We start from the raw sequence: 26898 nt of genomic DNA on the forward strand, positions 1-26898 counted from the left end.
CCGTTCAAATTTCAAAATTCATAATTTTTATAAAATAAATGTACTTTTTGAAATTCAAACCCGGTTGAGATTTAGAAATACTTACACTTCTACACGTCTTTTCGGATTCGTCTGAATGTCCAAATTTTTTCGTACACACGACATAATTTAATTAAAATACTTTGAAATACTAAAAATTGATTTAATCAAATTACGGGTTCTAACCACCATATAACGTAATACCCGAAATTATCAAGATCTGTATCCGAAAAATTTTTCGACTCTGCGTTTGACGAATCAGATTTCCATTTTCTGATAAAGACTTTTCAGCTTCTCAGATAACAAATCGGATTTCTGTTTTTCGAGGAAAACTTTTCAACTTTCCAAACGGCGAATCGAAACCCCAAAATGGTGGATCAGGTTCCTGTGCTCGGGGAAGACCCTTCGGCTTCCCGAATGACTCATCTTTTCCTATTCCCGAGGAAACCTCCTCGGTTCCCGCGTAGGTGGGTGGCTCAGCCGAGCCTATGCAGCCAGTCCAATACCAGCCCCCCTCCCCACTGCCGCTCAACCACCACCAAAACATGGAAAAAATCGATTTACCTTTCAACGTGGGCGATTTAGCCTCGGCTTGACTCCCCGTTGCCTCCTCTCAGTCACCTCGCAGCTCCCTTGCATGCTTGTGATTGGAATGAAGATTTTTATGCCTAAAAAATTAGTTAGTGCAAAATAAAAATATATTGAAAAGAAAATAGGGAAAGAAAAGACGAAAAAGACGAACCTTTACCTTGCTTGCCTCGGTCTCTGCTGTCACACGGCATCTCGGGCCATTCCTTCTTCCTTATTCTTCCTTTCGATTCAGCTTCCACACTCTCCTGCCCCCGACCCTCTCTTCTTTTCTTCTTCCCTCGCGGCGACCGCTCTTTAGTTCTCTTTCTTTGTCCCGTTCAGCCACTCCTCTCTTTTCTTCTCCTTCTTCCTTTTTCTGTCCTTTCTCTTCCTCTTTTCGGCTTCTTTCTTTCTTTCCTCTCCTTCTTTCTTCCTCTCAGCTCCCCCCTGCTCGATAGATCTCCTCTCTTCCCTCTCACCCGATCCACTCTCTCATTTTCCCTCTCATTTTCGGCTTCTCCTCTCGAAATGAAGAAAAACCCTAATCTCTTTCCTTATATACCTATATCCTTAGCCATTGGATCTCACAAGCTTGATTTTGGCCATCCATTCTCTTTTAAAATCTTCTCCATCTGATCTCCTCAAGTAATCCGATCTGGGCCGTCCATTCTAATGATTTCATTTGCCGCCTTCCACTTCTCCTTATTTATATTTTTGCCTCTATTTTTCTTACATACTTTTATTTATGTTCTTAAAATTAATTAAAACTCTCAAAAATAAAAATTCTTTTTATTTACATCTGAACTCCAAATTTTATTATTTTTTCTTAGGCGGATAATACATATTTATTGTCAAACTAAAATAAAATTATTTAATTAAAAAAGTTTAGAATTGAATATTACATTTGATTCAACATGTATATATATATATATTTTTTTAAAAAAAAAAGCCAGGTCAAATACAATTGTTTCAAATGCTGATTTACATGGTACTTATTTTATCTCAAATGATTGTCGTTTTGCACCATCTTTGATTTATTGATTTAATGGGGTTGTAAGTATTAAGGGAGTCTAATCTATGTTTTCAATTAATGAGCATCTTGCCAATTTTTGTCGTTTCATTCTATTTCACCCACCAAAATCCAATTGCTTCTGCCATTAAGCTAATCAAAATCTTTTCGCATTGCCTTTCTTGGTTTACTCACGATTAATATTATTCATAGATAAAATCAACACCCTCGTGCAATACCTCTTGACTGTTTTTGTATATTTTTTAAATATAAAAACTTAATATTGTCAGAGACATGGTGTTTATTTTAGAGGGTGGTAAAAGTCAAAATCAAAATGTTGGGATGTGATTGGCTTCAGTGATTGCAAGTAAAATGCAATGAAGTGGGAAATAATGAGGGAGTCAACATCAACTCGATGGAGCATCCAAGGTGGAAACATTGCTAATGGAGTCAATTTTGATTGGACCTGCCCCAATTGATGCTCTTACCCTTTCAGCCCACAAACGTTTTTGCTCCAAAACTTCCTTTTTCATTATTTTCCTAATTTGGTATCGAAATCACCCTCCATCTTTTTTTTCATCACAAAAAACAACTACTTCACTCCCTCCGCACTCCAAATCACACTGCTTTGAAATAAGACTGATGGTACCAACCATATTAGTGGCTTATTTTGCGGATGTGAAAGCTGTTAGTTTCCAACGATAAAAAACCTAGCTACATTCCTCGTATCTTCTACCGGATCTTCTCTACTTCTCATCATGCAAGACACAAAAATGCAAACCTAATGTCTGATTCTCTGACTTTTGGGGAGGGAAACCTTATTTTTCTTTTCTAACGCGTGTTTAACTGTTCAGTGTTCTTTTTACTATTCTAGTATTATATGATGTATAAACCATTGAGATGTAATAAATATGATATTCACAAACGTTTTAGATCTGAGTCAGCTGCATTTCCTGTTGAGTTTTTGTAAGGGACAAACCAAAACCCTCCAAAGGGAGACGTACCGCCAACCTTTCAATTTTAAAAACTCTAATCAAACTCAGGACACAAACTGATTGCTTCTGCTTGGGGTTTGGTGGTAAGGCGCAAGCCATTCTCCCTCCCCCAATTAAATTAATGCTACAAAAGAACGTTTTCATAACAGTTGAAGTCACCAATATAGGCAAACAAGCCAGTCCACGTGTTCTTATATTGCAGTACAACAAAGAGTTAGGCTTTTTTACCATCTCTTTCTGGGGTAAGAACTCGCATTATACACCTGCAGTAACATGTTAACATCCCTAGTCATAGCCCGTCATTTGGCTTTCTATTTCATCTTATAGAAACATGCCTTGAGAAAATTAATTCTGCATCATACCAGACTCAATAGAGTAATAGTAGGATACCTGGAAACCATCTTTGTGCTTCTATGTATGTGACCTCCATTTCCAACACCAGACAGGCAGACAGGATCTTTAATTGTTTCAACAATAAATCTACCGAAACACCCTGCAGAATACACACTTGCTGGTATCAACAACAGAGACTTCAGGATGTGAAGGACAGCCCATATCCTTCATTCTAATATTTCTTGTACAACTAAACCAAATTAAACTGGACTACAAGACACTCAACATATCCATATCTCTGTTACTTGGAAAATGAAAAAAAAAAAAAAACATGCTATTATCTTTAAGAGTCCTCTCGATATGTAGTATGAAAGATATAAGACTCGTAAAAAACACAAGAGTTTGTACAAATGAAGCCCTAAACTGGAGGTGAACATCCATCCACTCAACTGAACATCCATTATGTCTAAATGGGATTATATACAGGTTGAAAATCCAACCATGAGGGCACATTATTTTCTTTACGACAGTGCGATAATTATACACTGCAGTCTGGGCATTAATTTCCAGCTGTGAAGCATAATTATAATTGCACTGGTTTGCATCAAATTGTTCAAAGTCTATTTGCACATATCAGTATCAACATCTGGAGATAAATAAATTCAACTAATCCCACACATTAAAATGCTTCTGTATCCCCCGAAACATAATATTTACAGATAAAATAAAATTAGGAACTAGGGGCTGGGAACGCTAGCATCCTGTGGCATCCTGTGGTAATTAGAGCATTACCTAATAAGAAAATATATAGTCAAGAACAAAACCACAAAAAAACCCACGAGTTTGCACATTCTACTATTTGATTTCTTCTCGAACACCTACAAAACAACAGCTTCATTATATTTGGTAATTTTTCCACCAGCAATGTGAATAACACAAATGAATAAACAAGTAAACAAACAAAGATAAAGACAGACGAGAATGAATCTGACTTAGGTACCATCTTGAATCGGTCCATGGTTACTGACATTACTCCTCTTGATGCATCCATGTTGTTTCCCTGGTTTTACAATGGAATCCACTTAAAACAAAGATTCTTCTGTTTCATTTTGTCACTAAATAGCTCTCTTTCAACTGAAGGTATCAAGTTAGTTGCAGAGTACGAACCATTCTGTCAAGCATTCGATTATGACTCTCAACCTCCTCATGTATGTCACCCGTTAACTGTAAAAAAGCAGTATAAAATCTCAGGAACATTTGAGAGGAAGAATAAAGATGCACGGGGAGGGAAATTTCAGGCCACAACTTCAATTCCTTTTGTTTATATCCTTCAGCTAAGCAACTAAACATCATGATATATTGTTTTTAAATAAAAAATAACATGTATATTAAAAAGGTACCAAAAAGAGGGGGTATCGCCCCGTAAATAATTTACAAAGTAGTTAGTATGTCAATGATATCCCCAAAATCTTCATCCTTTACAATATCATGACCAAGCAAACTAGACCCAAAATAATTAATCCACCTATTTCTTAATTTATACAACCTTAACTCTTTCCCATCAAAGACCCTACCATTTTTTTCTTTCCAAATAACCCAAAAAACAGACAAAGGAATCAAATTGGCAACATTACATTTGTTGATCAGCCCATTTCAAGCCCAGATTTCCCCTCTCACTTTCCCAGAAATCACCCAACTAATCCCCAAAAGCTGATAAATAATGCTCCATAAGCTCTGAGCAACAGGACACCATAGCAGCAGGTTATCACAAGATTCCTCATCACACATGCAAAGAGAGCATCTATCAATAATAACCTGTCTCCTTGCCCTTAAGTTGTCGAAAGTGAGTATTTTTTTCCTACACGCTTCCCATGCAAAGAAAGCCATCCTAGGGAGCACTTTAGTTTTCCATATTTGCTTAATAGGGGGTTCCAGACTTTCTTCCTCCTCCCCCCCAACCAGAAAGCTATAATATGATTGAACAGAAAAATTACCCCTTTTCTCAAGACTTCACAGAATCTCATCTGGTTCCTCTTGTATACGTTGCTTCTCCAATGTTATCAAAAGTTCTTCATACTCCTTGATTTCCCAGTCATTTAAATGTCTATTGACTCTAATGGACCAATCAACACAGCCATTACAAAGCCTATATGAATCAGCCACCGCCAACCTTTTCGAATATGCAATTTCAAAAATTCTGGGAAACAAATTCTGTAATCTATCCTCACCAGCCCACCTATCTTGCCAAAATCTGATTTTGTCCCCTTTACCCAATTGCCATTTGGTGCAGGAAAGGAAACTTGGCCACTGTTTCAAAATATTCTTCCACAACTCACACCCATGGGGCCTGTAGCCAGCCCCGGCCCCAACCGAATCTGGCCCACCCCACTGAAGAAACACAATTTTCCTCCAAATTTTGTCCTCCTCCATCAAAAACTTCCAAAGCCATTTTCCTTGAAGAGCCTTGTTCATGTAGACAATAGATCTTAATCCCAAACCACCCCTAAGAACCAGTTTTTTTATGTCCTCCCAACTAGCCAAGTGATACTTCCTATGCCCCTCATTATCTCCCCAAAGAAAATTATGTTGAATTGTTTCTAGTTTCTTCGCAATTTCTTTAGGGATTGTAAGAGTCGAGAAGTAGTAGATGGGGAGGTTGGCCAACGTGCTTTTTATTAAAGTGAGACCCCCACCTTTGGAAAGAAAGTTTTTCTTCCACCCAGCAAGCCTATTTTCAAATAATTCAATAACCAGATTCCATGTGCATTTGTCTTTAAATTTTGCACCCAATGGAACCCCTAGGTATTTCAAAGGGAACCTCACCGATTTGAACCCCAGGACTTTAGCAAAGTTGCTGCCATCACCATCACCACCTGTCCTGGCCAATTCAGATTTTAGCATATTAATTTTTAATCCAGAAACAGCCTGAAAACAATGGAGAATGCATAGCAGATGTAAGAGATTTCTGATATTCATATGGCAAAATATGAGGGTGTCATCGGCAAGAAACAGGTGTATAACATCAAGAACATTCAGTCTTTTCCCAACCTTAACTCCATTCAATAAGTCCAGCCTTTTAGCCCTGCACAGTAAACTATTTAAAGCCTCCATTGCAATGATAAATAGTAACGGGAAGAGAGGATCCCCCTGCCGTATCCCACAGGTCGCAGAGAAAAATTCAGATGGCCCCCCATTCACAATCACAGCAAAGGATGTAGTGGAAATGCAAGTTTTCATCCAACCCCCTCTATTTGGACCCAAAACCCGATTCTACCCAGCATGTAATCAATGAAATTACAGCTGACAAGATCATATGTTTTTTCCATATCCAATTTACATATCATTCCATCTCTTTTGTTTGCAAATAAATCATCAACCACCTTGTTAGCGGCCATAACAGCCCCCAAAATCTGTCTCCCTTCAACAAAAGCATGTTGACACTCCTAATAACCTTCCTAAGAACACTAGAGAGTCTTTTCACCAACACCTTTGCAATCAATTTGTACATACAGCCCACCAAACTGATCGGTCTGAAGTCACTGAATTCATTAGCCCCCTTTCTTTTAGGAATAAGAACAAAAAACATGGAATTAAGAGATTTTACGAACCTCCCCGATTGATGCAAATCTTAAACATCCCCATTACGTCCTCTTTAATTAAATGCCATAATTCTTGAATGAAATTCAAGTTAAAACTATACGGCCCCGGTGCTCTACTCCCATTAGAAGCTCTCAGGCTCTCCAAGGTCTCCTTCTCAGAAAAAGAAGCCTCCAAAAATTGAATGCTAGTTTCATTTAAGCGCTGGAAATTCAGCCCGTCCAGAGTAGACCACTGGACAAAATGCTCTTCATACATCTTAGCATAACAATTTTTGTCATCCTCTCTAATCTTCATTATTTCCCTTAATGACTCCGTTCCCCACCTGAATCTCACTAATGTAATTTGTTCTTCTCCTTTGCGAAGCAATAGTGTGGAAATACTTTATATTCCGATCTCCCTCTTGGATCCATTTCTCCCTAGATTTCTGCCTCCAAGAAGATTCATCCACTTTTAAAACCGATGCCAAATTCACTTTCAGTGAATTCCTTCTTGCTCTATCTATAGTCGAGAGGCCACTATCACCCTCTTTCATGTCAAGAACACTAATCTCCTCCATGATTTTGTTAAAATCCACGTCCTATTTTTCTATATCCTTTTTAATCCACTCTTTTATAACACTCTTAACAGCTTTGAGTTTATGGGCAACCCGAAAGCTGGCACAGCCCTTCACCGAAGTAGAAGTCTATACATGCTCCACCAAGGATTTAAATTTATCCTCCTTCTTCAACCACCGGTTATCCAATCTAAACAGCACAGGGCCCCATTGGATCCCATCCATCACCAAGCAAATTGGAAAGTGATTGGAAATGTGCCTCTGGAGGGTCTTTTGGCACACCCCCTCACCCCATTTGGGAAAGCAAATAAAAGGAAATCAGAAAGCAATCAACTCTGGACCTGCTTGTCAGGTTAGATCATGTCCATTGTCCCCCACCTAGAGGAATATTAATCAGATTCAATAGCTCAATGTTCTCATTGAATTCAGTGGCTTCCGCTTCCAAGGAAGAGAAATTGCTTCCACTTCGTTCCTCCCTTCTCAGAATCATATTAAAGCCCCCGCCCATGATCCTTTTCCCCCCCCATCTGTTCATGCATTCTGACAATTCTTTCCATAATAACCCCCTCTCCTCCCGATCACTCCTACAATAGACCCCAATATAATTCCATTCAGCCCCACGATTAATACATATAAATCTGCATGAGATAGTGCAATCCATAATCACAACCTCCTCACACCTAACATTGTCCTCCTTCCACAGAATCACCAACCCCCCCACCCACGCCCATTTGCAGGTACAACACTCCATTTCAAATTGTTCACAGCCCACACACTTTTAATAACCTCTACGTCAATACTTTCTATCTTGGTTTCCTGTAAGCATACAACATCCGGCTTCCATTTGCTCAAACAACCCCTAATTATCAATCTTTTACAACGATTATTAATGCCTCTAACATTTCAGGAAATAACTTTATTAATCATTTACCTCTGTCATCCAGTCCCCTTTCAACTTTGCTTTCCTTCTTTCTGCCATCATAATTTGTGAAAGATTCCAATCTTTTGAGTTCTCTGGATGTCCCACCAAAAGGTTTTTTCTTCCCTTTTATATTAACCATACCCTTTTCTTTTTCCTCCAAATTCTTCTTTTCTAAGTCAGAAAAATAAAAGTAAGGGCTTCCATACCTTCAAGGGAGACCCCGAAAACTTTACTAAACTTCTGAACATTCTGAGCCACCCACATAGAATAACCATCTTCTGTCCCTTCTACCAAATTAACATGTGCGAGGCTGATCTGTAGAATTTCTTCTATTTCCTGGCTGTACTAATGATTATGTGCCAGGGTGTCTTCCTCAACCGGCACCAACTCAAGTAGTCCGAAGTCCTCTACCTGTCTGGCCTCAGAGAAAAATTTACCTTCATTCTTGAAATCTTCTTTTGTAGATAAGACAGAGCACACATCGTCATCTTCTAACTCTTTTCGCACTAGCATCTTATACTCACCTCTTCTTTTACCTTCATCATCAACATCCATCTGCTCCGAACGACCTTCCTTTTTAGTTTCATTTTTCTCCTCACAAGATTCAAAAATCTCATTAGACAGCCCTACTTTAGTTAATCCAGAATGTTCTTCTCGAGCTGGGCTACTTTTCCTCACAATTTCTTTACCATTTTCAGTTGCACCTCAGGAGGAGTCTCCCTAGCTGGTTTTTCCATTTTTTCAGGTTTTTTGAATGGACGGTTACCCAGTTTGGACACCACAACAATAAGGTTCCACCACCCCTTCCCATCCACGCCCCTTGGGAAGAAGATCCTCTTTGCCCTTTGGTTCCCATGTACTGTCAATAAAATATAGTCTCCCCTCCTGTTTTGCCCGCTGATCAGCCACAGTTCATAATTTCTCCTCATGTAGTGTTTCACCCAAACACCTTGCTTCTTCCTCCACCAAAACTCATGTAGACCATCTAAAAACCATTCGAACTCCCCCTTGTTAAGAAATGTGGTCCTTCGGGACCCCTTCCCATTCTCATAAATTCTCAACCCCTCCGCCCTTTTGCCTTCACATATCAAGTCAAAATATCCAGTAGCATGATTGAAAAAGTGCATTTGCGATATATGCAACTAAACGTCATGATATATTCAACAGAATATCAATGTGATTCCCGAGTTAATAACTTGGTATTCTCTAGTATTTTGTAATTCAATCAGTTTGGTCAGCTGCTGATGCAATGCATTTTGCTCTGCGTTTCTGAGACTTTTAACTAATTGATTATGAGAACGGTCGACCTAAAAATCCTGCAAAGGTCATACTTCTGAGAGAGGTTTGGCGTTAAGATCTTTAGTGAAGGTGAATTTGGACTCACAGGGGAAGTGGCTCTAGAAATTCATGAATGAAAATGGTACCTTCTGGTGGATGTTGATTGAGACGAGTTTGTAACTGTGAATAAAGGGTAGTATACCAGATATATCAACCAGATCGCCCAGAAAAATAATGAGGAAAAAAATATGTATGGATAGGAGCAAATTCCAGGATTGTATCAGGTGGAGAGTTTACATGGGGGATAGAGTTAGTTTCTGGCATGATGCTTTGGTTAAGACGGGGATCACACAGAACAATTTCCCCATACCTATGATATTGTAAAACACAACAATATCTAATTATACAAGTCCTATAGAGACAATGAAGGGGAAGGGGAATGACAAATGGAAGTTATGAGAAACCTCAACAATTGGGAAGTTAATGATTTTAAGGCTCTCCTCCATACACTCGCTACTGTTATAATCAACGAGAGTAACAACCAACCTATTTGTAAACTCAATGCTAGAGGATCTTATCTGGTCAGCCTTCTATAATTATCTGACTAAAAATGAGGCTACAAACACTAGTTTTCCTTTTTAACAAATCTGAAAAATTAATACTCCACCTAGAGTTGCTTCCTTTGCATGTAAAACAAATCGTGGGTGTATCTTTACTATTGACAAGCTGATGAGAATGGGAAAAATACCATTCTTCTTTGGTGTCTGTAATCATATTCTTCTTTGGTGTCTGTTTGTGTATAAACTATAGACCTTGGTTTATGGGCTATAGGAGATCAGTTGGGTGATGGTGGTTCGGTGAGGGGCAAGATTTGGGTTTGGAAGGGTATTAGTGGAATAAAAAAACATGTGAGTCTTATTTCCCTTATTATCTTTTGGATAGTGCAGAAAGAAAGAAATAGAAGAACTTTTGAAGGATTGGAAGACAACTTTAATAGGATTGGAGATAGATGATTCCAGACCCTAAACATTTTGATTATTGGTTATCCTCTTTACACAATAGACGATTTTGAGGACCTTATTAATATTTTGATTGACATCTAAATATTTTTTGTACATGGAAACACCCTTTTGGTGCTTGTAAATGAATGAATTACAACATACTTTTTATCTCAAAAAGAAAAGAATGAAAAAACAATCCTAACTTTTCCTGTCATTATATAGTCTGAAACTCTTAAGACACGCAAAAGTAGGCACCCTTAGAGATTATGCTGACTTCGGAAAGACAAATAAGTTATTCTCACGTAGTGATCAAGTAAATGTTTACAAGAGAAGTGATAAAAATATGCTATCCTGACAGAAAAATCAAACTAAAATACAGTAAACATGCTGCTTAACAATGAAAAGTTATCCATGGATCCTAATCAATGAACAAGATTACAAGAAATTTCAGACATACTTGTTAGAACTGTGAAACATGAGAGAGTCCATACCATTCTAGAAGACTAATCTATTTGACTACACTATGTTAAGTTTAGATACTAACCAAAAAATGGACATAGCATCTTACACATGAGCCGAAGATTGTCAATTGAAGGAAAATATAATTGAACAGACGTTTGCAAGGATTATACACCATTAAGGCAGTTACCAACAGCTTACATACATATAATTGAATGATAAGATAGAAAAACTCATGGACAAAACTTACTCTCTTCAGAAGACTAACTCTGTCCTGCAAATTGTCCATCGCTTTGTCATTTTCAGGCTCACTAATTTCGTGAGAGTATGAAGAGGAGGCCCTAACTCGACCTTCCTCAAGGCCATCAAGGCCATCAAACAAAGATGTCCTAGAAGCACGATGCTCCCTACACAAAAGGATATTGAATTACAAGAAGTACACCACATAAAATGATGGTTAGCTACATGTTCAAAAGACCTAAAGAAAAAGGCTTTACAGCACAAATAAAAGTGGGGCAAAGAGCATATCTAGTTGAGTACTTATACTATATTAAAAAAAAGGGAAAAATAGAGAGAGAAAAGTTATGTAAATTTTTTAACTATAAGAGCTCAAGTTCCTTGTTACTTACCAATAACTTAAACTTCAACTTTTGAAAGTGAACGGTTCAAGTTCAACAAGTTATTTTAACAGTAATGCATCTAAGATATATAAATGGTACTAGGAACTTGCTAGCGCATGACTCTACACTGGTATAATTTTTGACCCTTAGACCATTGTTAAAATAGACCACACCTTATCTTATACAGTAATGATCGGAACAAACTTACTTAAATCATATAAACTCGAGTTAAGTAAAATAATTTAACTTTATTATTTATAAAAGAGTCGCAGAAACATTACATCCATTTAATGTTAAACATAAACATATGTACGAAACTCTAAATTTCCTTACATATATTACTAAACAAAAGTACGAAACAGCAACCTTAATATTAGAGTCTAACTTCAAAAATTTTCTTTATATCACCGCTCACTCTGCAACGGTACTTTCAGTATCTGGAGGGTGATAGAGGTGCGATAAAATATCACAATAAACGATATTATGAAATCACAACATAGTACATGCAATATATAATTTCTTTACACACAATAAAACATATATCATATAATTTTTCTAAAATAAATACGAATCAGAAGACGAAAACATAAATCAGAAAACAGATGCATGTGTATACTTCATCATTATTATGGAGGATCAATCAATTACTGTACATTATCTGTATGCACAGATATTTATCACTGGTTCTCCACGTACCCGAACACATAACAACATACATGAGTACCTTGAAATACTGTTATCCCCTGAACACGGAACGATTAGAACATGTAGATCAGATTGTTTCCCCATACATCCAAACACGGAACGGTTATGTATGGGTACACACTAATCACTTTGTCAATACACCCGAATACAGAACGGTTATGTACGGACAGATTGAAGTCTAACATAATGCAGCTGCTTTCGGAATAACTTCTTTCCATAATTAGTGATGCACACATATCAAAATCACATTTCGAAAACATAAAACGAAATGATATTTATATCGAAGTAAAAATTTAACAAATACTTACTTAACAAATACGGAAGACAAATTAAACACGTGCACATTTTTATACTGAAAACACGTAAAATATTTCAAAACTACGTAGGCTATGAATCCATAATATCCACCTACCTTAGATCCTTAGCAGTCGTAATCTTAATTCCGGCAAAATTCCGACTTTATTTACGACTTTTTCTTCTAAAAAATCCAGCAGAATTTTGAAATAATTTTTAATCACTTTTTTTACTCAAAAATATTCAATATAATATTCAAAAACTAATTTCAAAAATCAAAGAAAAACCTAACTTCAAAACTTAAGAAAAAACTTACCTTTATAATGGTCTATAACTTACTTTTGATCATGAGTCTTATTCCTCTTCTCTTTCTCTTTCTCTGCTCTCACAAATTTAGCAGAGTTTCTTCAAAAATTTTATCTAAAACCTCAAACACTCTAAAAAATTGCACACTTCATACTCCCTATTCTTCCTTCACCTCTATGCTTCTTATTATTTTTCTCTCATCCGGAATGTCTCTTCATCCCTTCTCATATCCCCTATTTATAGGAGTAGAAAGTTACGAGAAAAAGGTTGTCACCATTCCGTTATACCATTTCATGTAAAAGTTATTTATATCACTTCACCTAAAAAGTTACTATTGTTCACTATACCACTTTATTTAAAAAGTTCTCACCTTTTTCTTTTCATGCATCTTCATGTTTATTTCAGCTCTTTCATCTTTATCCATCATTTTTCTGTTTGACTTTAAACTATGTATTTAACCTTATTATATATTTTCAAACAAATATAAAAACTAAATTAAATATATCAAATATAAAAAATTAACTCGAATATATTTTCAATCTATCACATCCTCCCCCTCTCTCCTTAAAAAAAGAAATTTGGTCCTCCAAATTGGATTTACCAGTAGTCACCAACAGATGTAGGTATTTGGCCTTCATCCCCTCTTCTGGCTCCCATGTGGCTTCTTTAGTCGAATGATACTGTCACAGTATCTTTAATAAGGAGATTACCTTGGACCGTAATATCCTTTTTTTGCGATCCACTATCTGCACAGGAAGCTCAATGTATGATAAGTTACTCTGAAGTGCAAGAGTTTCGTATCGGAATACATGTGATGGATATGGGTGATATTTCTTCAACATCGATATATGAAAAACATTGTGTATGTTGGCTAACTCAGGTGGCAATGCTAAGTGGTAGGCGACAGCTCCTATTCTATCCAATACTTCAAAAGGTCCAATAAATCTTAAACTGAGTTTTCCTTTCTTCCCAAATCTCATGATCCCTTTAATTGGTGCGATTTTCAAAATACATGGTCGCCTATTTCGAATTTTAAATCTCTTTTTCAATTGTCAATATAATTTTTTTGTCTACTTTAAGCTATCAGAAGATGTTTCCTGATCAATTTCGCATTCTCTGTAGTTTCTTCCACTAACTCAGGTCCAACAAATTTTCGTTTCCCCAACTTCTTCCCAACTAATAGGTGATCTGCAGGGTCTTCCGTACAAAGCCTCACATAGTATCATTTGAATGCTGAACTGATAACTATTGTTATACATGAACTCAATAAGAGGTAAATGATCGTCTCAATTATCTCGCAACTCAATGACGCATGCTCATAGTATATCTTTTAGAGTTTGAATTGTCCGTTCTAATTGACCATCCGTCTGAAGATGGAAAGTCATACTAAAAGATAGCTTAAGCCCCATAACATTCTGTAAATTGGTCCAAAATCTTGAAGTAAAGCGGGAATCTCGATCAGAGACAATTGTTACTGAAATGCCATGCAATCTCACAATCTCTTTGATATAGACTGGCCAACTTGTTCAGTGGGGTCATTCATTCTAATTGCCAAAAAATGAGCAGACTTCGTTAATCTATCAACGATAACCTAAATAGTATCATGTTGAAATCTTATTTTAGGTAGACCCACCACGAAATATATGATAATATGTTCCCATTTCGACTATGCTACCGGTAAGGGTTGAAGTAATCCTGTTGGTCTTTGACGTTCAACCTTCACTTATTGGTAGGTGAAACATTTGGAAACGAACTCTTCTATATCCTTCTTCATCCCACTCCATCAGTATTTGATTCTCAAATTCTAATACATTTTAGTGTTGCCAAGACGCATGGCAAATTTAAAACAGTGCGCTTCTTCTAATATCTCATTTTTTAAACTATTATTATTCTGCATACATGCTCTGTTTCCAAATCTCAATACACCATCTTTCGATAGTCTGAATTCTGGTCTAAATTTCTTACTGACATCTTCCGTATCAAAATAGGTTGTACTTTTACATTGGCTAGGTATCCTCCTAATCTCTTATATCGGACATTCAAATTTAATTTCTGGAACTCCTCTACGAGCCTCCACTCTGAGGCCATTAAGTAGACAATAATGCAAGTACTCTTCCTTCTATATTGCATTAGCACACATCCCAATTCTTACTTTGAAGCATCACTGTAGATAGAGAATCTACCAGTACTGTTAGAAATAGTCAATATTGAGGTTGTCAACCACTTCTTCAATTCTTGAAAACTTTGTTCACACTTATCAGGCCACTCAAACTTTTGTCATTTCTAATGAGCTGAGTTAGTGGAGTAGCAATCGTTGAAAAATTTTCAATAAACTTCCTATAGTATCCAGCTAGACCGAGGAAATTTCGGACTTCAGTTACCTTTGTAGGCATTTTCCAGTTTATACTGCTTCCACTTTAATTGAATCTACTGATATTCTGTCCTTTGAAACTATATGTCTGAGGAAGGCAACTTCCTTTAACCAAAACTCACACTTCTTAAATTTGACAAACAACTTCTTTTTCCTAAGTATCCCAAACACTATTACCAAATGTTCCGCTTGTTCAGTCTCGCTCCATGAATAAATCAGTATATCATTAATAAAAACGATGACAAACTTATCCAAAAATAGCTGGAAAACTCTGTTCATCAAATCCATAAATGTTGCAGGAGCATTAGACTGAAAGGTATGACTAAAAATTCGTAATGGTCATATCTGGTTCTGAAGGCAATCTTGGAACATCCTCTTTCTTAATCTTTAGTTGATAGTATCCAAGACATAGATTAACCTTTGAGAATACTTGGACTCCTTAAAATTGGTCAAATAAATCATCGATACGAGGCAACGAATACTTATTCTTTATGATAACTTGGTTTAGTTGCCTATAGTTGATACAGAGTCACATGGTACCATCTTTCTTCTTCACAAATAGTGCTAGAGTTCCCTATGGTGATACACTTGGTCTGATGAAACCCTTATCTAATAATTCCTGCAATTGTTTCTTGAGTTCCTCTAATTCAGCTTTCGCCATTTGATACAGAGTCTTAGAGATTGGGCTCATACCAGGAATTAAGTCAATAAAGAACTCAATCTCTTAGTCTGCAGGTAGACCTAGAAGATCTTCTGGGAAAACATCGGAAAATTCCTTCACAAGTGGTACTTGTTGTAGATTGACTTCTCTACTTTTATTCTCCACTACGTAAGCCAAATACCTTATACATCCCTTCTCAAGTAATTGAGCTTGAATGCAAGATACGAGACATGGATGTTGGGGCTTCCTAATCTCTTTGAATTTGAAGGCTTTGTCATTGGAAATATTAAAAGTCACTGTCTTTCTATGACAATCTATATTGGCATGGTACGCAGCCAACCAGTCTATTTCTAATATAACGTCAAAATCATTCATATCTAAGAGTATGAGATCTACTGGTAATTCTCTATTGGCAATCTCCACAATACATACTCGGCATACTCAACTAGTGGTCAAATCCTTATTAGCTGGGCTAGAAACTACTTAAACATAATCTAACTGTGACTGTTCAATATTTGAATGTTGCGCAAACTCATGTGATGTAAAAGAATATGCAGATCCTGGGTCTATTAAGACCTTAGCAAAGGTATTAGAGATAGTGAGCATAGCTTGGATCACATTTTGGGAGGCTTCGACATCTCTCTCTGTAAGGGCATATACTCTTCCTTGAGTTCTTGACCTAATCTGCTCTTTGTTGATAGAAAACTCTTTGATCCGATGTTGAGTACTACCACATCTAAAACATCCATTTATCAGCTTATATCAGGGTCTGCTATCATGGTTCTTTCTACAATGGGGGCATATCTGCTCTAACCCTTGTGCATGGACTATGAGATCAGTCCTCTACCTTTATCAGATTGTTGTAGCTCATAAACTTTCCTCTTATTATTTGGTATAAATAGTCAAACTCGCTGGATCTGTTGTTGGACTAGACTTATAGTCTCTTCTACAATCTAGGTTCGTTCGCAATACTTCTTGATAATCATTAATCTTCAGAACGAAGATTTTATCCCAAATCTCCTTACATAGGCCTCTCTGAAACTTCCTGACTCTTAGGCTTTCATCTGCTACTAAGTTGGGTGCGAATCGAACCAGGTCTAAAAACTTTTTTACATATTCTGTCACCCTCATATTCCTTTACTTTAATTGTAGGAACTCCATTTGCTTTTATTCTCAAACAAGGTTAGAAAAATTCTTCTCGTAGAATGCCGCTCCAAAAGCTTCCCAAAGTATTGGTGTCCTCAACGATCCCTTCTTTAGGCGCCACCAATGTTCTGCAACTCCCTTGAACATGAATGTGGCTAATTGTACTTTTTGCTCTGAAGTAGAACTAAAAACATCAAATATCTTCTCCAACTCCATGATCCACTGTTCAGCTAAGATTAGGTCGGTTGCTCCAGCAAATGATGGTGGGTTCATCCCCTTAAATCTTTCAATGAATTTTCCATTATTTCCCTCCATCGGGTAGGTGTTACTAGTACTAGCATTATTACTGTTAGTAGAACTTTAGCTATAGATTACGTGTTGACTTACCACTGTAACCAAGCCTTCGACTATATGCATGAGTCTATCTAGACTCTACTCGATCTGGTCTTCCGGAACCTGATGTGCCTACTCTTTCGGTATCCTTGTCATTTCCTACATTCATGAAATTGAAATTTAAAGACAATTTCCCTATGTTTCACAACTCTGTCTAAGTCTCATGTAACCCTAAGCCTCGTATTCAACAGATGTCCTAAAACCGTGCTCTGATACCACTTGTAACGGACCACATCTCGTCTTATAAGGTAATGACCGAGGCATACTTAATTAAATCACATAAACTCGAGTGAAGTAAAATAACTTAACTTTATTAATCATAAAAGAATCGCAAACATCCTTTAAATGTAAAACATAAACATATGTACGAGTTTCTAAATTTCCTTACTAATATTATTAAACAAAAGTACGAAACAGCAACCTTAATATCAGAGTCTAGTTTTAGAAATTTACTCCGTATCACCGCTCACTCTACAGTGGTACCTTCAGTATCTGGAGGATGATAGGGGTGAAATAAAATATCTCAATAAGCTATATTATGAAATCACAACATAATACATGCAATATATAGTTTCTTTACACATAACAAAACATATATCATATAATCTTTCCAAACCAGATACGAATCAGAAGACGAAAGCACAAATTAGAAAACATATGCATGTTGTATATTTCATCACTATTATGGAGGATGAATCAGTTACCGCATATTATGTATAGACACAGATACTTATCACTGATTCCCCATATACCCGAACACGGAACAGATACATGAGTATCTTGAAATACTGCTACCCCTCGAACACGGAACGGTTAAGGCACGCAAATCAGACTGTTTTTCCATACACCGGAATACGAAACGGTTATGTATGAGTACACACTTATCACTTCACCAATACACTCGAATACGGAACGGTTATGTACGGTAAGATTGAAGTTTAACATAATGCAAGTACTTTCGGAATAATTTCTTTTCATAATGAGTGATGCACACATATTAAAATCACATTTCAAAAACACAAAGTAAAATAACACTTATATCAAAGTAAAACTTCAATAAATACTTACTTAACAAATACGAAAAACAAATTAAACATGTGCACATTTTTATACTAAAAATACGTAAAATACTTCAAAACTACGTAGGTTATGAATCCATAATATCCACTTACCATAGGTTCTTAACAGTCGTAATCTTAATTCTGACAAAGTTCTGACTTTATTTATAACTTTTTTCTCTAAAAAATCAGGCAAAATTTTGCAATAATTTTGGTCACTTTTTTCACTCAAAAATATCTAACACAATATTCAAAAACTAATTTCAAAAATTAAAGAGAAACTGAATTCCAAAACTTAAGAAAAAACTTACCTTTCTAACGATTTATAACTTCCTTTTGATCGTGAATCTTATTCCTCTTCTCTTCTTCTTTCTCTGCTCTCACAAATTTAGTAAAGTTTTCCCAAAATTTTTATCTAAAATCTTAAAATATTCTAAAAAGTCATACATTTCGTACTCTCTCTTCTTCTTTCACCTCTATGTTTCTCACTATTTTTCTCTCATCCAGAATGTATCTTTCTCCCTTCTCCTATCCTTTATTTATAGGAGTGAGGAGTTACGAAAAAAAAGTTGTCACCATTCCGTCATATCATTTCATATAAAAGTTGTCATTTTTCATTATATCACTTCACCTAAAAAATTATCATTCTTCACTATATCATTTCATTTAAAAAGTTCTCACATTTTATTTTCATGCCTCTTCATGCTCATTCCAGCTATTTCATTCTTATCCATCTTTTTTTTATTTGACTCTAAACCATGTGTTTGACTTTATTATATATTTGCAAACACATATAATGATTAAATTAAATATATCAAATATAAAAAATTAACTCGAAGATATTTTCAAACTATCACAATTATAATGTATATAACCTTGACTAAGACCATGAGAATTTGAATAATCGAGTTTGTGATACTCAATTTCACATTATAAAACATATAATTGCCGAATTATATATAAGGAATTGTATTTAGCTATTGTTAACTTAAGGTTTAGCTTTTGAACATGATGGCACATAACAGCAGCTATGTCATTTATGAATTTACTTTTACTTCAGTAGTTAACTATATAGGATTTAAATTATGTTTCTAACTTATGATTAGGTTTTGCTACTCTTAATATTCCAACAAAAGAAAAGGTTAGTAGCAAAATTAGTACATATACTTTGAGAAATTCTTCTTTTTTCTTTGAAATAAATGCTTTGAGAAATTCTCATCTAGTTCTATTTGGGAAATATTATTTAGGACTTTATAACATTTACAATCTCACCTTTGAGTTCATTATAGTTAATAGAAAGTAGTATGAAAATTGTATCAATATCTCGGTTAAGTGATTCAATCAATTTTAAGTGTGACACTTAAGAATTCTAAGTATGATATTTAAGTTATTCCCAATACCTATGTAGGTAAATTATCTCGAATTGTTTCTGAAAGATTTTTTTTTTGAAAGAGTAAATTACTCCTAATTTATCTTGCAACAATTGATATCAGAATCAATAAATTCTTTTGACACCCAAATTTAGGAAGGATCACTTCGTAAGATACAAAACAATTATCATGGTAGAATATTGATTTTACTGGCTAACCATAAAAAGAAGGCTAAGGCAACTGCTAGATGTTAAGTTTATCAAGTTTACAACGGGATCAAGCATATTATTGGCTTCTTTGCACCCTTCCCTATTTTCCATGAACCTTTGATGTATATAAGCATGGACTTTTTACTTAGTTCGCCAAATACAACTAAAAGTCAAGGATCAATTTTATAGAACTGAATCATTTTGCCCAAAATGATGGCTCATTATATATCATGTTCCAAGACCATGGACGCTTCTAACATGACCAATTGCCAAACTCTTTTTGAAAGAAGCAGTTCTCATGCAAGGCTTACCATTATCAGTTGTCTCAAATCATGATGTAAAATTTCTAATCAACTTTTCTCATACCTTGTGGAGTTGGACATAAACTAAGTATTTTACACCATTTCATCCACAAATTGATGGAGAAACTTGGGGTCGTAAATAGGAGTTTACGAGACTTCCTGCGCTATTGTGTTTGAGAAGACATTGGACCCTGGGACCTTGTTATTCCCAATGCTCTGTTTGCCTGCATTAGTTTTGATTCTAAGCTTATTTGAGTACTTCATGGATATAAGACCAAGAAAGCCCAGTAATTTGGTTCCCTTGCTTGTGGATGCTCATCTTAAGTATCGAAGCAAAAGCTTATGCTATATATGTCCATGAGACACATGTTGAAGTTACACGACATTTTGTTTTAAGCAATGAAGAAACAAGGCCTTTGTTGACTTTTTTTAAAGCAAAAAAGAAGAGATGTATTAACACCACATCAACGAGATGCAACATAATTACAGTAAGTTTTACAAATCAATCAAATGTTGATAAGATCTATTAAATCCCTTGCAAAAATATGAGAGTGGCCCTTAGTTAAAAACCAAAGGGTTTAGAAGAAACGACCAATGAACTTTGTCTGAGTTTCATGCTGTGTCAAACATGAATTGGTTGTGTACTTTGGACTCTGTTACATGGAATTTTCAACCCATGACAATGAACTTTATGGTCCATGGAAGTCGGGTTCATTGAAAGAGCTTTCAGCCTAATGGCCTCCTCCACTATTGTATCTTCTAAAGATCGTTCTATGGCATTGCAACAAATATTAGCAGAGTTCGATCTCATTTTTCAAGAGCCAAAAGCACTACATCCAGTTCGTGCATGTGATCATCACATCACTCCATTGTCGGATATTCTACTTGTAGTTGTGAAATCCTATCGTTATCCACATTTTCTAAAAGACAAAATCAAAACAAAAATAGTGTGACTCTATGTTACAAGGGACTGACTCGGCCTAGCCAATCTCCATTTTCATCAACAGTGTTGCTAGTTAAGAAAGCTTACAAAATTGGCCTTTCCACATGGATTTATGCCCTTAGTTCTCATACAGTAAAAGATAACTTCCCTCTTTAAGTAATCGAAGAATTACTTAAAGAACTTCATGGAGCCGCCTTGTTCCAAAAACTGGACCTTCATTCCGGATGTCACCAAATTAGAGTGGCACCCCAAGATATGGAGAAACTTCTCTCTGAATGCATCATGGTTACTTTCAATTTCTATTAATCCCTTTTGGCCTTACAAATGTTCCTTCTACTTTTTAGCCATTAATGAATCATACGTTTCATAAGCATTTGAGGAAATTTGTTATGGTTTCTTTGATAGTCTCATCTATAGTAAGTCTTGGATGGAACATCTACAAAATCTTCATATAGTTTTTGCTAATCTCCCATAACATCTCTTGTATTTGAAATCTTAATGTATCATGGCAAAAACTTCTCTCGCTTATTTATGGACATGTTATTTCTCAAAAGAGAGTTATTGATAATGAGAAAATTGCAGCCATGCAACAATGGCCTTCACCTCAATCCATTAAAGCCTTATGGGGATTCTTAGGTCTCACTGCAATTACCGCAAATTAGTTAAAGAATATGGTGTCATCCAATATGCTCAAGAAAAACTATTATGTATCATCCAATGATAGCCTTAATGCTTTTGAGAAACTGAAAACAGCTTACAAAATTGGCCTTTCCACATGGATTTATGCCCTTAGTTCTCATACAGTAAAAGATAACTTCCCTCTTTAAGTAATCGAAGAATTACTTAAAGAACTTCATGGAGCCGCCTTGTTCCAAAAACTGGACCTTCATTCCGGATGTCACCAAATTAGAGTGGCACCCCAAGATATGGAGAAACTTCTCTCTGAATGCATCATGGTTACTTTCAATTTCTATTAATCCCTTTTGGCCTTACAAATGTTCCTTCTACTTTTTAGCCATTAATGAATCATACGTTTCATAAGCATTTGAGGAAATTTGTTATGGTTTCTTTGATAGTCTCATCTATAGTAAGTCTTGGATGGAACATCTACAAAATCTTCATATAGTTTTTGCTAATCTCCCATAACATCTCTTGTATTTGAAATCTTAATGTATCATGGCAAAAACTTCTCTCGCTTATTTATGGACATGTTATTTCTCAAAAGGGAGTTACTGATAATGAGAAAATTGCAGCCATGCAACAATGGCCTTCACCTCAATCCATTAAAGCCTTATGGGGATTCTTAGGTCTCACTGCAATTACCGCAAATTAGTTAAAGAATATGGTGTCATCCAATATGCTCAAGAAAAACTATTATGTATCATCCAATGATAGCCTTAATGCTTTTGAGAAACTGAAAACAGCTATGACTACTACATAGGTTCTAGCTGTGTCAGATTTTTATCAGACTCTTATCATTGAGTGTGATGCTTCCAATAGATGTTTTGCTTTTGCTCTGCAACAAAATGGTCACCCAATTACTCTTTGAAGTCAACCATTAGCATCAAGAGATGTTGGAATACCCGGTTATGAGAAGGAGTTGATTAGGTTAGTCAAAATCACCTGCCATTGGCGTCCATAACTACAAAGACAACAGTTCCATATTCAACAAACCATTACAGCCTCAAACTCAGCAATACAAAGCCATTAAGAAAAATATGGTGGTTGATGCATTGTCACGTCAGTTTGAATTCGCTTCTGAATGCCTTGCCATTTCACTTCCTTCTATTGATTACTCTGAAGGATCCCGTGAGGAAGGTAAAAAATAAAATTCTCCCTCCCTTCAACAACTGGCCACAAGAATTCAATAGGTTGATTTGAATCAGAATTAATAGGTGCAAGATGGATTAATCTTATATAAGAACTGGATTTTTCTTAACCTAGATTCTTCTTTCTGTGAGTTGCCGATGACTGTCATTAATCAATTCCACAACAAGTATCAAAGACGCTCAAACACATTTTTATTGATTTCTATTGGAAAGGCATGAAGGTGAAGGTTAGAGATTTTGTTTGTTCTTGTATTAATTGCCAACTGAATAAAGTGGAAAATTTGCAACCACCTGGATTATTACAACAATTACCAATTCCTTCTGAAATTTGGGCCGACACCTCAGTTGACTTGGTCAAAGGACTTCCCACTTCTTGCGGCAAAAATGTACCTTTGGTGGTCGTGAACCGTTTTTCAAATATGCTTACTTTATATGAATCTCACACCCTTGTACTGCTATCACATTAGCTCGACTCTTCTTTGATCACATTTTCCACTTACATAAGACTAACAAAATCAATTGTTAGTGATTGGGATGTCATTTTTACTACTGTCTTCTGGAAAGAACTTTTCCGCATAAGTGGAACTAAGCTTGTTTTAAATTCAGTTTATCATCCCCACTCTGATAGTCAATCTGAGGGTAGTGAATTTTGGTGATATATCTTTGTTATTTTTTTAACATAGATGTATCTTTGTTGTTGTTGTTGTTTTTTTTTTTTTTTGAAAGAAATGTATCTTTGTTGTTTTACAAGACATCATCCTACTAAATGGGCTAAATAGATTGCTTGCACTGTATATGCTCACAATACCAGTTTCTATTCTTCTTTTGAGGCTACTCCTTTTGAACATCTATAGCCGGCCAGCCCATAGACTTCTTTCTTATTGTCCTGACTTATCTAAATTGGAAGCAGTTGATTGTGAATTAAAGAATCATGATACGGTGTTGGACATTCTAAAGAATCAATTAGTTCAAGCTCAATAAAGGATAAAAATGTGTATGATGCCCATCACTGGAAGTACAATTTCAAATGGCAGATTCAGAGCTTCCTAAACATCAATCCTGTCGCCAGTTTCTCCTGGCCAAAAGAGGGTACAGAAGCTGGCTCCAAAGTTTAATGAGCATTTCAAGGTGCCCCAACACACTGATGAAGTGCTACAAGCTGGAACTGCTGCCAAGTTCCAAGTTACATCCGATTATTCATGTCTCCTCACCCAAATCCTTTCAAGGAAAAAAGGATATTTCTCCGACTCTTCCAACTATTGAACAAGGCCTTCCTATTCCAACTCCATAAGCGTTAGCTTCTTGCTACCACAAAGGCCAACATGAGGTTCTTATTTATTTGGAATGACTTCAACCGGCGGAAGCTTCATAGGAACTTGCCGATTACATGGCTATGCACTATCCAAAATTTTGCTTGAGGATAAGTTCCATTTTAAGGAAAGAAGTGATGTTAGGAACAAAAGTGGAAAAATAACACCTTTTGATAAGGTGTACCAAAGAAGAAAGAAGAAATCATGTAACTAGTAGAAAAGTGTATGTGCTGTGTATTGTGTGTGTGTTTATGTGAATATTATGTATTGATTTATTAAGTAGGTGTATGGACTGCAGTAGGTTTGATATTTCCATTAAGTAGGATAGATATTAGTAGGAGAAAAATAGGGAGAAAACAGAGGGAAAGTTGGTTGTCTGGAATTAACTTCTAGAATAACTACTTCTTTTTCATGATGTACAAAAGCCATATATTATTGTCATTCAGTTTATACAGAAAAGTTACTGTAAAGTGCTTTGGTACTTCCTTACTTGAAAGATAGTACAATTCTCTCTAAACGAGCCCTTGAACTAGAATTGAAAATGAGGAAAGGAAGGAAAACTCAAAAACAAAAATAAAGATCTGTTAGAAGGAACCATAACACTGTCCTACGCTAGAAACACTTCCTAGACCTCTTCCCTCCTCTCCCTCTTCTTTACTCAAATTTTTCTCAAACAATCGCAAGAAAGAATATTCCTTCATCATTGGCATAGTATATGCTCAATCAGGCAATTCAACTATTCATAAGACATTCTCAACCAAAACTTGCAATGTAAAATGACTCGTTCAAAATAAATATTGCATAGCGTCCTTTTTATGAAAGGACATTCGCATATCATTCTTAATTATCCTTATAATTCCGGCAACATCACTTGTTGATTAGAACATAACGATAATACAAAACCAACTAAGTAATTGCACTTCACCATTACAATTGAGCTTCATCTTTTCACACGTGTTAACCCAAGATCATGGCTCTGCTCACGTATCATAGATCAACGGCAATACTAAGCATTAAAACCTTAATCCAGATATATTAAGAGGAGAAAGTAGAATCCGAAAAAAAAGATGCAACCGTTCTAGTTACTTTAGATTGATGTACAGAAGATGAAAAACAGCAGAACATATTCATTCTACAATGAAGAAGATTAATATTTTAAAAGATCCATTTATCGAAGAAATCAAAATATGATTTAGAATACGGGGATCAAGTGAATCCGTTAAATGGAAAATTCCAAGGAACGGATAAACGAACCTTCTATAACTCATGGCCTATAGGGTACGCCGTCCCTTTGTTCGTGTTAGCCGGGAAGAAAATGGATCTCACCCGAGAAATTGAGACGATGGAGAGAGGGAGAGAGAGAGAGAGAGAGAGAAAGAGAGAGAGAAACAGGTTGGGTTGTGTTCGGTTGACAGAAAAATTTCCGGTAGCTCTTATTTTGGGCCTAAGCTTGGAATGCGAGCCCAGTGACAGATAATGCATTCTAGTGGTGAAGTTGCAACAGATACTGTTCAGGATTCAAACGATGCCGTTTCTGGGTAAACTAAGCATCTGTTTTTCTTTTTTACTGTTTATTCCGTTAGGAGAGTTGATTATGTAATTAATAAAAAATGTGAACTTACAAACATATATATCTATATAATTGGAGGAATTATAGCACAAAATATCTTCCGAGAATAAAAGGTAACTCCAAGTGATTCTTTTTCCGGTGGTAAATTATGCTTAATACCACGTGATTGGTAAATCATGCATGAAGTAAATATGCATATGCATTTTTAATGTTAATATTCACGTATATGAATTATATATGTATACAAATGATACCATGTGGTTGGTAAATCTTGTACGGATATAAGTATGTATACGCTTTTTTAATGTTAATATTTATAAATCAAAGTGTAGTTAATAAAATTCAAAAAAATATATATTACAATATTATTGATGCTGAATGAAGCATGTATGTAGCACTTGATTACTTTTTTTAATTAATTTTTTTACTTTTAATTCTTATATTAATTTTGTTGTGCACAATTAAAATATAACATATTATATTTGTTTTTAAAGTAAAAACTTTTAAAAGTGGGAGTTGAATTCCATTATTAAAAATTCAAAAGGTAGATGATAGCAACTCAAACATGGCAGATTATATTTTAATTATACATAATGAAACTAGTATAAAAATTAAAATTAAAATTAGAAATCAATTAAAAATAAAATCAAAATTTAAGGATCATAGTAAAAAAAAAAATTTCAAATTCAATAGTGGATTTATTTTTTTATACCTTATATAGATACACGTATACACACACACACATTTATATCTATATTAGCAGAAATTAGAGCAATGAATGTTTTATTTATGAGGTTTTGGTGTTAGTAGGGGGAAGCATGAATTTTAGGTCATATATAAAATGTGATAGAGAAAGGTAGCAGAAGGGAAGGGGAGAGTTGATGAAATTTATTAAGAGAAAAAAAAAAAAAAAAAAAAAAAAAAAAAAGAAATTAATGAGACCAACATTCGACACTAAATGCATTTTCTCTACCACCTGCTTAATTGAATGCCCTTTCATGTGGTCATCATCTACATCTATCATTAATTCATTCCATTACCCATTCTTTCGTCTTGCTGAGGCGAGTGTGAAG

At 35.6% G+C, this 26898-nt stretch overlaps 1 protein-coding gene across 10 annotated transcripts; it reads right to left on the bottom strand.

The window, feature by feature from the left end:
* Window positions 1-146: 146 nt before the first annotated feature.
* ATBET12 (Target SNARE coiled-coil domain protein) lies at window positions 147-25684 on the bottom strand. Of its 10 annotated transcripts, XM_088215228.1 has the most exons (10): window positions 25510-25684; window positions 17688-17726; window positions 11725-11795; window positions 10989-11145; window positions 4093-4149; window positions 3926-3985; window positions 3765-3803; window positions 2983-3085; window positions 767-2855; window positions 147-686 (listed from the first exon to the last, which is right to left on the bottom strand). In XM_088215228.1, exons 4-9 carry the CDS (start codon window positions 11025-11027, stop codon window positions 2848-2850), a joined length of 306 nt encoding a protein of 101 aa, XP_088071354.1. In that variant the 5' UTR covers window positions 11028-11145; window positions 11725-11795; window positions 17688-17726; window positions 25510-25684; the 3' UTR covers window positions 147-686; window positions 767-2847. The 10 variants fall into 10 exon arrangements, with proteins under 10 accessions (XP_088071354.1, XP_088071352.1, XP_088071353.1 ...); XM_088215226.1 differs by lacking the exon at window positions 11725-11795; XM_088215227.1 differs by lacking the exon at window positions 11725-11795 and having other exon boundaries at window positions 17656-17726.
* Between the last annotated feature and the right edge of the window lie 1214 nt (window positions 25685-26898).

The sequence above is a fragment of the Carica papaya genome, chromosome 3 (genome assembly GCF_054855325.1).
Source record: "Carica papaya isolate Zhongbai chromosome 3, ASM5485532v1, whole genome shotgun sequence".
Taxonomy (NCBI): Eukaryota; Viridiplantae; Streptophyta; class Magnoliopsida; order Brassicales; family Caricaceae; genus Carica; species Carica papaya.

Coding starts and splice junctions, on each gene's coding strand:
- ATBET12 (XM_088215224.1), bottom strand. Junction 4,150..10,988: donor GAGTTAGTCTTCTGAAGAGA/GTAAGTTTTGTC, acceptor GCTTTTTTACAG/TTAACGGGTGACATACATGA. Junction 3,804..3,925: donor CCATGGACCGATTCAAGATG/GTACCTAAGTCA, acceptor GTTGTTTTGTAG/GTGTTCGAGAAGAAATCAAA.